The sequence below is a fragment of the Oncorhynchus clarkii genome, chromosome 21 (genome assembly GCF_045791955.1).
Source record: "Oncorhynchus clarkii lewisi isolate Uvic-CL-2024 chromosome 21, UVic_Ocla_1.0, whole genome shotgun sequence".
Lineage (NCBI taxonomy): Eukaryota > Metazoa > Chordata > Actinopteri > Salmoniformes > Salmonidae > Oncorhynchus > Oncorhynchus clarkii.
Window position 1 is genome coordinate 37,471,989 of NC_092167.1, and position 14,217 is coordinate 37,486,205.

General features: G+C 43.3%; 1 protein-coding gene across 7 annotated transcripts in view; it reads left to right on the forward strand.

Annotated features, from left to right (window-relative positions):
* The window catches only part of LOC139378982 (receptor-type tyrosine-protein phosphatase delta-like), a 579,926-nt gene that overhangs the window by 537,902 nt on the left and 27,807 nt on the right, over positions 1–14,217 (forward strand). For 4 of the 7 annotated variants that reach the window (XM_071121647.1, XM_071121646.1, XM_071121648.1 and 1 more), the window contains 3 exons: positions 1,106–1,147; positions 1,710–1,807; positions 8,232–8,355. In XM_071121647.1, coding sequence (XP_070977748.1) covers positions 1,106–1,147; positions 1,710–1,807; positions 8,232–8,355 — 264 coding nt within the window. The remainder of the gene's footprint in view (positions 1–1,105; positions 1,148–1,709; positions 1,808–8,231; positions 8,356–14,217) is intronic. The other 3 variants (XM_071121649.1, XM_071121650.1, XM_071121652.1) reach the window with 1 other exon arrangement.

Below are 14,217 nucleotides of genomic sequence, written 5' to 3' on the forward strand. Positions count from 1 at the left end.
TTGGCAAGAGGGGGCCTTTTTTCCCCCTCTCAGTTTCCACTTTGAGAATCCGAGTTCAGAGTGATCTAAACCTCCACACTTTCCCCATTCTGGAACTATTCCGGAAACCTCTACAACCATCTTGATTAGTCTCACACACCCTTCTCATTTTCCAAAGAGCCACTCAATGTGTCTCTCGACTTGCTGGAGAGGTCCAAACATCTCTGTCTCCCTCTTTTATAGCTTCCTCTCCAACGCTGATTGGTGCTACATTATACCTCGTTTCTCTTCCCTCCCTCACTCCCTCCCTTTTTTCATCCCTCTCGCACGTCGCTGCTCCTCAATGCACATTTCCATTCTGAGGACGCTTGATGTGTGCATGACGCCACTCGGCGAACGATTGTTCCATTGTCAACCTGCGGATGAAAATGAGTCTTGAGCGGTAGGGGCCGATAGAAACACCCTCCAGAGAGAGAGAGAGAGTGAGAGCGCGAGTGAGAGCACACGAGAAAATAGGTCCCGTTTTTTCCTTTAGCTAATGGCTACTTGTGTTATCAGTGTAGATGAAAAGACCACTGACAGACACCTGTCTCAGACAGGAGAGTGGGCAAAACGGCGCCTGTTTCCCGGCTATTATGAAACCTCAGCTATCTGGGACACGGTGATAGCCCTTTGTACAGACGCTGCCGTCACGAACGCTGAACACTATTTACATTTAACAATGTCAGTTCTTCCTTGTCAAAGTAAAGTCCACTAAAGTTTTTATAAAAGGTGAAACTTCCTGCCTGCAGGCTTTGTATGATATCTGATGGTCAGAATGGATTTCATTATAGGATTGTGTGATCTCTTGACTCGGTTCTTCAATGTCTTCGAATTGCCACTTCTGCTCTGTTTTGTTGAGTTTTAATTTCTTTCCCCCTGATTTACGTATTGTGGCGTAGGCTAGATTCTAGCATGTCAATGTGTGTGGTACTAACTGGTCAATGGGACATTTTAGATGATACAATGTAGAACTTTAGTTTCTTTCAGACCCCTTCCCCAACTGTTTCTAGCCCTAAAACAAAATAATCATCACATTGCTACGATCGTCTGCAACATTTTATTTATACCGCCGTTTCCTCCGCAGGTTCAGGTGACCCTAGTTACCCCAGTAACTTCCATTTGTCAAGTTAGTTGGTCTTGTTTATGCATTCGTCACATTCTTCTTTTCTCTGTTTTGTTTTGTTACTGGGTTTTTTCCCATCCCGCTGTCTTCCTCCTTTCTACATAGGCTTGTAGTCAATCTCACCCCCCCATCTAATCCACACGTTACTCATTGCCATGTCACCTATCGCAGGAGGCAGAGTTAAAAAATGACACCCCAGTCATCAATCAAAGCAGACAACATTTCGGCCTAACTTTCTGATTAGTTTCGTTGTCGTTTGGTTTGTTTGTGCATTTGTTTGTGTCTTGCGTCATGTTAACTCTCGCCGGTCTCTTCGGCGTAAATAACATTCTTCTCTCACAGTAGGAAGTGTTACAGGAAGTGAAGTGTGCTTCATTTATTGTCATTGGCTTCCTTTCCTGTCATATCTTCCTATGAGCATGCCACTGCTTTGAGTGAAAAACTGGCCTAACAACGATCACTTCCACCTCTTACACACATGCTGCTTTTCTAATGATTCACTAGTTGTAACTGTGGTAGCAACCCCTTACCCTGGCGACTGACCTCTTGTCCGTTTGATTGATAGGCATGGCCAACCACCCACCAATCCCCATTTTGGACCTGGCCGATCATCTGGAGCGATTGAAAGCCAACGACAACCTGAAGTTTTCACAAGAATACGAGGTAAACATGAGGCTTCAGTATCTTTCCTATCTGTTTGTGTCCTACCTGTTTGCATATTTAGGTCAGATTGGAGATGTTATCGGAGAAAGATTACTGTTTTTCGATGAACTAAGATGCCATCTGTCATTCAGAACAAAGGGTTGGTATATTAAAGGCTTTTGACATTTGATTATGCTATATGTCCTGTTTGGGACTGACTTGTGCACCCCTGCTACAGTGTATGTGAAAACATGAACATGATTCCAATAATCTACATGCTTGTTAGCGTATGGAACCCCAACAGTTTAGGCTCATGTGTACAAGAGAGAGGCTGGCTGCCCTCTAAACTCATTGTGTCACTCATTGTCACTCATTGTGTAATGTGTCATGGAGTTTATTTAAGCCTCAAGTCTCGCCATATAATGTTATTTTTCCGGGACCCTTTAATCCGGTCATTACAAAAATGTCACAGCCCTGACACAAAGCCAGTCCTCACATGGCAGCTGGCATACGGGGGAAAAAATGAAGATGGCTTCCCGTGGAGAACCTGTTCACCGGTCTCACCTGGGAAACCCAAATCCCCAATCCTTCCAATCTGCCCCATGCAAAGTGAAAATGAAACATTCATCCAGTGACAGCAGGCTTGATTGAAAGGACCGTCATCCCACGCCGCCGTATCTCTGAACGGTAATCATTTTGGCATTTAATATGGACGCAGCTCGGAAAAGGTCAGTATCTCACCAACGCACCGTAAACTCATTAGCCCGCAGACAAGGTGAGGTGACTCGTCGGCCAGGATTCGCCAAAGTCTCTCATCTTCGACCGGGGAGGGATAAGGGAAGTGGAGGCTGGAGTTGTCTTCGGTTCAGTGCGTTCACAAAAACATAATCCTATTTCCGTGATTTCATCAGACAATGAAACCTAGTGGGTTTGATTGATTGGAGCAGAATGTCAGGGGCCAAAAGTAAAGTTACTGTCGCCAGGTTTTTCCCACCACTCACACACACATCACTCTCGGCAGCCACTTCACAAATGGGGAATTAAATACCTTTAAAGCCCAATAAATCTCTCCCGTTTTTCCACCGCCGCTTGTCATTGCTAGATGGATTCTGTACGAAACACAATGGGAGTAAATCTAAATAGATGGACTTGCGTACGCCTGAATGTCACTGAAGCTGCAGAATTGTGCTCGAGCGCCAGGGTCCTTTCAGGGGCAGTGCGTGTGGTGGAACTGCAGTCGACCTCTATCTCTCCCTCCCCTCTTGTTCTCTCTGTGCCTTTGTCTCTGCCTCTGTCTCTGTCTCTGCCTTTGTCTCTGCCTTTGTCTCTGCCTTTGTCTCAATCTCTGCCTCCAACTCTCTCTCCCTGTCACTTTCACTCCCTCTCTCCCTCTTGGCGGGCTGTACCACCACTGCTCCGAACCATGAGATCACGATGTGGCTGGCTGCCAAGCTCCCCCGACCATTATTGCGGCTTAAGTACATGAATTTTAATTCTCAGACAGGTATTTTCACAAGGAAAAAAAAACATTTTCTGAGAACAAGGAAACCAGGGTTCTTTATTATGAGCAAAGTAGCGACCTACTGTTTCAACATACAGTACCAGTCAAATGTTTGGACACACCTACTCATTCAAGGGTTTTTCTTTATGAAAACATTGTAGAATAATAGTGAAGACATCAAAACTATGAAATAACACATATGGAATCATGTAGTAAAAAACACCAAAAGTGTTAAACAAACCAAAATAAATTGTATATTTGAGATTCTTCAAAGTAGCCACCTTTTGCCTTGATGACAGCTTTGTACACTCTTGGTATTCTCTCACCTGGAATGCTTTTCCAACAGTCTTGAAGGACTTCCCACATATGCTGAGCACTTGTTGGCTGCTTTTCCTTAACTCTGCGGTTGGACTCATCCCAAACCATCACAATTGGATTGAGGTCAGGGAATTGTGGAGGCCAGGTCATCTGATGTAGCACTTTATCACTCTACTTCTTGGTCAAATAGCCCTTACACAGCCTGGAGGTGTGTTGGGCCATTGTCCAGTTGAAAAAGAAATGATACTCCCACTAAGCGCAAACCAGATGGGATGGCGTATTGCTGCAGAATGCTGCTTAAATGTGCCTTGAATTCTAAATAAATTACAGACAGTGTCACCAGCAAGCACCATCACACCTCCTCGTCCATGCTTCACAGTGGGAACCATACATGCGGAGATGATCTGTTCGCCTACTCTGCGTCTCACAAAGAAACGGTGGTTGGAACTAAAAAATATTCAATTTGGACTCCAGACACATGGACAGATTTAAACCGGTCTAATGTCCATTGCTTGTTTTTCTTGGCCCAAGCAAGTCTCTTATTCTTATTGGTGTCCTTCAGTTGTGGTTTCTTTGCAGCAATTTGACCATGAAGGCCTGATTCACATAGTCTCCTCTGAACAGTTGATGTTGAGATGTGTCTGTTACTTGAACCATTTATTTGGGCTGCAATCTGAGTTGCAGTTAACTCTAATGAACTTATCTTCTGCAGCAGAGGAAACTCTGGGTCTTCCTTTCCTGTGGCGGTCCTCATGAGAGTCAGTTTCATCATAGCGCTTGATGTTTTTTTGCGACTGCACTTGAAGAAACTTTCAAAGTTCTTGAAATGTTCCGCATTGACTGACTTTCATGTGTCTTAAAGTAATGATGGACTGTCGTTTCTCTTATGCTTATTTGAGCTGTTCTTGCCATAATATGGACTTGGTGTTTTACCAAATAGGTCTATCTTCTGTATACCAAAACTACCTTGTCATAACACATTTGATTGGTTCAAATGCATTAAGAAGGAAAGATATTCCACAAATGTACTTTCAACAAGGTACACCTGTTAATTGAAATGCATTCCAGGTGACTACTTTGAAGAATCTCAAATATAAAGTATATTTTGAGTTGTTTAACACTTTTTAGGTTACTACTTGATGTGTGATTTCATAGTTTTGATGTCTTCACTATTATTCTACAATGTAGAAAATAGTACAAATAAAGAAAAACCCTTGAATGAGTAGGTGTGTCCAAACTTTTGACTGGTACTGTATTTGGATGAAAATATGTCAGCTTAGCCAAAAGTTTTTCCTGACTGGCTCACACTGCATTCTGGTCCCACAGTGTAAATTATTCAGATAATGAATGTCACACAGCTGGGGTTTGGTCTTACTCACAACGTTCACATGCTCTTAACACTAAGTCAAGGGGGCATGACAAAGCCTGTTCACTCTCCGGAGACTGAAAATATTTGGCATAGGTCCTCAGATCCGCAAAAGGTTCTACAGCTGCACCATCGAGAGCATCACATCCTGGTTGCATCACATCCTGTTATGGCAACTGCTCGGCCTCCGACCGCAAGGCACTACAGAGGGTAGTGCGTACGGCCCAGTACATCACTGGGGCCAAGCTTCCTGCCATCCAGGACCTCTATCCCAGGCGGTGTTAGAGGAAGGCCCTAAAAATTGTCAAACTCCAGCCACCCTAGTCATAGACTATTCTCTCTGCTACTACATGGCAAGCGGTACCAGTGCTCCAAGTCTAAGTCCAAAAATCTTCTTAACCGCTTCTAACCCCAAGCCATAAGCCTCCTGAACAGCTATTCAAATGGCTACCCAGTCTATTAGCATTGCCCCCCCCCCCCCCTCTGCTATTATCTATACATAGCCACTTTAATAACTCTACCTACATGTACAGTACATATTACCTCGACTAACCGGTGCCCCCGCTCATTGACTCTGTACCGGTACCCCCTGTATATAGCCTCGCTGTTGTTATTTTACTGCTGCTGTTTAATTATTTGTCACTTATTTTATTTCTTAAAAGGAATCACTAACCTGACTGGATTGGTGTAAACAACATTTCCACCAGCTTAATTTCACCAATTATGTCATGTCACTGCCAGATCAGTTATTACTATTGAGGAAGGAAGGATGCTTTTAAATAATATTTGAAAAGTTTTCCCTCTCTATGCCTTCTGTCTGCCCTTTGGCTTCTAATACCCTTTATTCCTAGTAGTAAGCATAATCCAGCTCATAACTCCTTTACTGGAAACATTAAAAGTTAGAGACTCAGATCGTTAAAGAACACAGCCCAATATTTCCTCTGACATGTGAAATGGAACACTATCTTTCACAACATGGTGTTTTCTCCCAAATGGCTAGTGGTATTACATTTTATAGCCCATTTATTTACGCTGAGGGATCGTTTTCAATCCAGGCTTTACAGAGCTATAAAAGGATTAGATTGCTGATTCTTTTGGTTGTACTCAACTGTACGGCTCTTCTGTGTACCGTAAACACTAACCCGATAGATGGACCAAGGATGGTCGAGAGAAAACATGGCCTTTTTGGAAAACCTAATCTAGAAATAGTGGACTCTTATCATATCCTAGCCAATAGAGAGAGAGAGAATGACCTTTGACTAAAAGCATATTTGAAAGTCAACACATTCCGCCATGTTTTTTCCTCTTCAATCATGCCGTGAAGACCGTACTCTCTCTCCGGGCTTTTGAGACCAATGTTCAGCCATTGTATGCTTCTCTGCCAACTGTAATTAGAAATTTGTCAACCCAAACATTGCTTGCAGGCAGGCCAGATGCCTATCAAAATTCTATTTTCAAAAGACAGTGAAGAGTAGGAATACATTTTGTTACAAAAGTAAATAACTTGTGGTCAGTCAATGCTATAATATTGTGAAGTATGCTTTTTCCTCACAATTCTGAATAAGCAAAATGTTTGTTGTTGTTGTGAATAACTTTCAACTCTAAATTGATCATCTTTCGTCAATGATGTATAATCCGTCAATATTGTCTGATCCCTGGCCGTGATCCTGCTCTCCGAGGGTGTCTCAGGGGGGAGTGGGAAATGCAAAAAACATTTCAATTTCTAAACTCACTCTCGTACAGGTAACCCACATGTACATGCAGTGAAACAGGACACATATAAGCACCCCCTATTTGACCTTTGATCATTCCAAGCGAGCATCCCAAATGGCACCCTATTCCCTTTTATAGTGCCCTACTATATACCCCTTAGGACCCATAGGGCTCTAATCAATAGTAGTGCACTATATAAGGAATAGGGTGCCATTTGGACACAGCGCCAACCATCCTTCAGTTTAGACTGACAAAAAGGAGGCTCAGTTAAAACCATGACCTTCATCTGATTTCACATTAAATAGCTGTACCCCATTATGAATGTATTAGTATGTTTTAATTGTGCCATTCACTTTAGCAAGTGAAAGCACCCATTTTTTTTAAAGAGTAATTGAGAATGTCATGCGATTGAACTCAACTTCATTAAGGTCGCACATGCTCAGGTTAGGTACAATTTTATCTATAGTTGAATAGTTGAATAATCTTCCTGTACACTTAGCTTTAAGTTAAAGTTATATATTTTCGTTATTACTTTATGAGTAGGATTTGTAATCTAGCATCGTTGCCTTATATACTGTACTGTATTTGTATACCCACTGCTTGTCAGCTAGACCAGGGTTTCCCAGACTCGCTCCTGGAGTCCCCCCTGGGTGCACGTTTTGGTTTTTTCCCTGATGATTCAAATATTTCAAAGCGTGATGATGAGTTGGTTATTTGAATCAGCTGTATAGTGCTAGGGCAAAAACCAAAACCAAAATGGGGGGGGGGGGGGGCTTGGAATACCCTGTGCTAGATGATGAGGCCAAATACACTGACACGGCGGCAGGGAAAGCAAACTGTACAGTGTATTTATGGTACAGTTTATCCCTCCTCTTCTCCATTTCAGAACCAGTGTACAGGATGCATGTGAGCATGCGTCACTGGATATGTAGGTTCGCATAATATGGAATGATGGCGTTAGAATGCTCCAGCCAGCTTTGGGACGGCTACACTTACCAGGGCTTGTCGCTTACACAAAATGTCTGTCATGCTACATGCCAAAATAACCCTGGACGCTTTGGAAAATTGCAGTTAAGGCAGTGGAACACGGGCCTAGAGTTTCAAGCTGATAATCCTGAAGAGTGTAAATACCGTCAAGCTTGAAGGCATAGTTCACCCAAATTACAAAAATGACATATATTCGGGATATTGACTTGCATTGGTTTTGTGCCACAAATGCAAAACAATATATATTTGGAGACAGTGGCCAGGTAAACCAAACCAAAGCATGGATTGCTGTCATACCTTGTCCATCTGCTACTTACAGGGCAAGGAAACCAATATGAAATGTTGTAGTTTGGGTGAACTATCCCTTTAAATGTGTCTTGTGAATCTTCACAGTACTATAAAATGTTTGTTTTTGCTAATCCTCTATTATTATTATTATTATTATTGATCCTAGTTTGAATCTGTAGTACTGCTCTGGGAGATGGAGCTAAATGGTGGTCGTGAGCACAAGTGATAAGTTATAAAGGAAAGTCATGAATAAAATATCTCTCTACTTACAGTCCATCGACCCCGGGCAGCAGTTCACGTGGGAACACTCCAACCTGGAAGTCAACAAACCAAAGAACAGATATGCTAACGTGATAGCATATGACCACTCCAGAGTCCTGCTATCAGCTATTGACGGTAAGCAGCTTGGCTTGAAATGACTGTAGAGTAAGTCCACTTCCATACCACTGTCTTCTGTCCCCTATGTGTATTAGCATACATTGAGTTATGCTATCTATGAAATCATATACACACTGCTCTCGTTTTGCAGGTCAATTTAAGATTTCAATAACATTCATATAAGAGGATTTACTTAATAAATATTGTATGTTATCATCAGTGGGGGTTTTTTCCCTCTCAAAGCTTTTCCTCCACTTCCCCAAGTGTCTTCAGACTATCAGCCATGATGTTTTATTCAACCTGTAAAAGACCTCAACTGAACTCTTTCAGGCATATCTGTATGATATATTTCAATCGGCAGTTTGTTTCAGCTAACAGTGATTTATTTTTAAGAGCTAGTTAATCCATCTCTCTTGTCTCACACACACACACACACACACACACACACACACACACACACACACACACACACACACCTAACCATTTCCATTACATTTTTCCCATAGACAAAAAAAAATATGAGAAAAAAGGAACTTCTGACTTCTGCTCTCCCAGTAAGTGGATGCTAATGGGAAGAAACCAGATAAAGTCTCTTTGCAGTCTCCCAGAAAGCCCATGCAGCTGAGAGTGTTGATGGATCCCATTAACTAGGCATAAACACACATCTGTAAGCCCACATCGAAGCCTTTGTGAGGGAGGAAACCGCTACTCCGCCAGACAGGCTTGTGGGACTTCCCCCCCGGAGCTCAGAACAAAGCCTTTGGCAACCAGGACTTCTTTGTTTACTTTGATTGAGTTATTTTGGCGCGAGGGACTTGTCTGTATAAGTAGATCACCAAGCAAGCGACTGACTGTCGAGATTGGAATGGAGGAAGTTTTCCTCGGCTGCTTTTGTAATCCCCTGATGTGTGGTAAAGTGTATGGTAGACTATTAGCATTGGCTATGCTAGAGGGGAATTGGGTGACACTTAACTTGACCCCTCGGTCCTTACAGGCCCACATAACAATGTCATGATAATGTTATAACGGATGTCATAAACAGTCACAACACATGTTCAGCATCATCTGTTGACTTATCATAGTCATTAATCATGTCCACATCATATTGTTGTTGTTGTATGCCGTAAGACATGAGTACCACTTCAGTACCACTTCAAGTAATTTGTACGCTTTCATTTAGTTAGCCAACCTTTGTGTCTTCCTCCCACTTTGAACTCCAAACCATCCATCAAAATGTCTCCTTTTCATTTTGACATTCCTCACCAGATGAGTACACATTATGTAAGCAGACATCTGTATAGTCAGTTTTCCACTGTACTCTGCTTCAAAGCTGTCCCTGGACTCTATTCTTAACTCTGTTGAGACACAGTTCAAAGTGGACCGACTTGAGTCACTGGCCAGCCCTTTCTCAAAAGGTCAGTGCAGCCAGAAGTGGGAAATCACAACATAATCACGGTTTTCCGTTGCTTGATCAAGGAGCTTTTAATGTCCAGGTATACCGGTTATTCTCCAATTGTTGAAATTGTGAAGGCAGGTTGATGATGTAGCAGCAGAGAGAAGCAAACTCATCAAATGTTATTTGTCACATGCTTCGTAAATAACAGGTGTAGACCAACAGTGAAATGCTTACTTACTGGCCTTTTCTAACAATGCAGAGAGAATGAAATTAGAAATAGTGTATATTTATATTATTTTCTAATAACATGAGGAATAAATACACAATGAGTACACAATAAATGATATACATGTGTACCAGTACCTAGTCGATGTGCACGGGTACAAAGTAAATGTGGTAGATATGTACATATACATACGGATAAAGTGACTAGGCAACGGGATAGATAATAAACAGTAAAAGCAGCGTATATGATGAGTCAAAGGAGATTAGTTCAAAAAGGGTCAACGCATATATTCCAGGTTAACTGTGGTTAACTATTTAACTTACTGTTGACCAGTCTAATTTTTTTTTTTTTTTTATTTTTTTTATTTCACCTTTATTTAACCAGGTAGGCCAGTTGAGAACAAGTTCTCATTTACAACTGCGACCTGGCCAAGATAAAGTAAAGCAGTGCGACACAAACAACGACACAGTCTTAGACATGGAATAACCAAATGTACAGTCAGTAACACAATAGAAAAAAAGTCTATATACAGTGTGTGCGAATGGTGTGAGGAGGTAAGGCAATAAATAGGCCATAGTAGCAAAGTAATTACAATTTAGCAAATTAACACTGGAGTGATAGATGTGCAGATGATGATGTGCAAGTAGAAATACTGGTATGCAAAAGAGCAAAAAAGTAAATAAAAACAATATGGGGATGAGGTAGGTAGATTGGATGTGTAAAGGTTTTCGTCCTCCTCTTTTGAGGAGGAGTAGGAAGGATCGGACCAATGCGCAGCGTGGTAAGTGTCCATAATATAATTTTAATGAAATATAACTGAACACAGAAAACAAAAGAATAAGAGAATAAATGGAATCCGACACAGTCCCGTATGGAGCAAACACTGACACGGAAAATAATCACCCACAACAAAAATGGGGAAAACAGGCTACCTAAGTCTGATTCTCAATCAGAGACAACGATCGACAGCTGCCTCTGATTGAGAACCATACCAGGCCAAACACAGAAATACAACATAGGAAAAAGAACATAGACTACCCAACCCAACTCACGCCCTGACCAAACTAACACAAAGACATAATAAAGGAACTAAGGTCAGAACGTGACAGGATGGGCTATTTACAGATGGGCTGTGTACAGCTGCAGCGATCGGTTAGCTGCTCAGGTATCTGATGTTTGAAGTTAGTGAGGGAGATATAAGTCTCCAACTTCAGCGATTTTTGAAATTCGTTCCCGTCATTGGCAGCAGAGAACTGGAAGGAAAAACGGCCAAAGCAGGTGTTGGCTTTGGGGATGACCAGGGAGATATACCTGCTGGAGCGCGTTCTACAGGTGGGTGTTATCATGACCAGTGAGCTGAGATAAGGCAGAGCTTTACCTAGCAAAGACTTATAGATGACCTGGAGCCAGTGGGTCTGGTGACGAATATGTAGCGAGGGCCAGCCGATGAGAGCATACAGTTCGCAGTGGTGGGTAGTATATGGGGCTTTGGTGACAAACGGATGGCACTGTGATAGACTGCATCCAGTTTGCTGAGTAGAGTGTTGGAGGCTATCATGTAAATGACATTGCCGACGTAGAGGATCTGTAGGATGGTCAGTTTTATGAGGGTATGTTTGGCAGCATGAGTGAAGGATGCTTTGTTGCGAAATAGGAAGCCGATTCCAGATTTAATTTTGGATTGGAGATGCTTAATGTGAGTCTGGAAGGAGAGTTTACAGTCTAACCAGACACCTAGGTATTTGTAGTTGTCCACATATTCTAAGTCAGAACCGTCCAGAGTAGTGATGCTAGTCGGGTGGGCGAATGCGGGCAGCGATCAGTTGAAAAGCATGCATTTAGTTTTACTAGCATTTAAGAGCAGTTAGAGGCCACGGAAGGAGTGTTGTATGGCATTGAAGCTCATTTAGAGGTTTGTTAACACAGTGTCCAAAGAAGGGCCAGATGTATACAGAATGGTGTCGTCTGTGTAGAGGTGGATCAGGGAATCACCCGCAGCAAGAGCGACATCGTTGATATATACACAGAGAAAATAGTCGGCCTAAGAATTTAACCTTGTGGCACCCCCATAGAGACTGCCAGAGGTCCGGAAAACAGGCCCTCCGATTTGACACACTGAACTCTGAGAAGTAGTTGGTGAACCAGGCGAGGCAGTCATTTGAGAAACTAAAGCTGTTGAGTCTGCCGATAAGAATGTGGTGATTGACAGAGTCGAAAGCCTTGGCCAGGTCGATGAAGACGGCTCCACAGTAGTCTTTTATTGATGACGGTTATGATATCGTTTAGTACCTTGAGCGCGGCTAAGGTGCACCGGTGACCAGCTCAGAAACCGGATTGCACAGCGGAGATGGTACAGTGGGATTCGAAATGATCAGTGATCTGTTTATTAACTTGGCTTTCAAAGACTTTAGAAAGGCAGGGCAGGATGGATATAGGTCTGTAACAGTTGGGTCTAGAGTGTCACCCCCTTTGAAGAGGTGGATGACCGCGGCAGCTTTCCAATCTTTAGGTATCTCGGACTATACGAAAGTGAGATTGGACAGACTGGTAATAGGGGTTGCAACAATGGCGGCGGATAATTTTAGAAAGAGAGGGTCCAGATTGCCTACCCCAGCTGATTTGTACGGGTCCAGGTTTTGCAGCTCTTTCAGAACATCTGCTATCTGGGTTTGGGTGAAGGAGAAGCTGGGGAGGCTTGGGCAAGTAGCTGCTGGGGGTGCGGAGCTGTTGGCCGGGGTTGGGGTAGCCAGGAGGAAAGCATGGCCAGCCATACAGAAATACTTATTGAAATTCTCGATTATCGTGTATTTATCGGTGGTGACAGTGTTTCCTAGCCTCAGTGCAGTGGGCAGCTGGGAGGAGGTGCTCTTATTCTCCATGGACTTTCCACTGTCCCAGAACCTTTTGGAGTTAGAGCTACAGGATGCAAATTTCTTTTTGAAAAAGCCAGCCTTTGCTTTCCTAACTTGAGGGTAGAAGCTGTTCATCTTGAGGGTCGAAGCGGTTTATAGCTTGAGTGTAGAAGCTGTTCAGGGTCCTGTTGGTTCCAGACTTGGTGAATCGCTGACCGCTTACTGGTGACTTGGGTGGCTGGAGTCTTTACCCATTTTTAGGGCCTTTCTCTGACTCCGCCTGGTATAGAGGTCCTGGATGGCAGTGAGCTCGGCCCCCAGTGATGTACCGTAGGTTTATATCCTGGCACCACACTGCCAGATCTCTGACCTCCCTGTAGACAGTCTCATCGTCGTCGGTGATCATTCCTACCACCGTCATATCGCCTGCAAACTTAATGATGGTGTGAGAGACATGCGCAGCCACACAGTCGTGGGTAAACAGGGAGTACAGCAGGGGACTATGCACGCACCCCTAAGGGGCCCCTGTGTTGAGGGTCAGCATGGCAGATGTGTTGTTGCCTAGCTTCACCACCATGGGGCAACCCTTCAGGAAGTCCAGGATCCAGTTGCAGAGGGAGGTGTTTAATCCCAGGATCCTTAGCTTAGTGGTGAGCTTGGATGGCGCAATGGTGTTAAACGCTGAGCTGTAGTCAGTGAACAGCATTCTTACGAACGTGTTCCTTTTGTCCAAGTGGGAAAGGGCAGTCTGGAGTGCAATAGAGATCGCGTACTCTGTGGATCTGTTGGAGTGAGTCCAGGATGTCTGTGATGAAGATGAGGTTGATGTGAGCCATGGCCAGCCTTTCAAAGCATTTCATGGCTACAGATGTGAGTGCTACAGGTGATACTCATTTAGACAGGTTACCTTGGCATTTTTTATTTTTTTATTTTTTTATTTAAGCTTTATTTAACTAGACAAGTCAGTTAAGAACAAATTCTTATTTACAATGCCGACCTATCCCGGCCAAACCCGGACGAAGCTGGGCCAATTGTGCGTCGCCCTATGATACAGCCAGATGTGGCCAGATGTGATGCAGCCTGGATTCAAACCAGATACTGCAGTGAAGCACTGAAATGCAGTGTCTTAGACCACGGTACCACTCAGGAGCAATTTTTGGGCACAGGGACTATGGTGGTCTGCTTGAAATATGTAGGTATTACAGACTGGGTCAGGGAGGTTGAAAATGTCAGTGAAAACACTTGCCAGCTGGTCAGTTCATGCTCTGAGTATGCATCCTGGTAATCCGTCTGGCCCTGCGGCGTTGTGAATGTTAACCTTTTTAAAGGTCTAGCTCACATCATTTATGGACTCATGACCTCTTGCCTGGGGTTACAGGCCAACCTAGTACTCTGAAAGATAACTT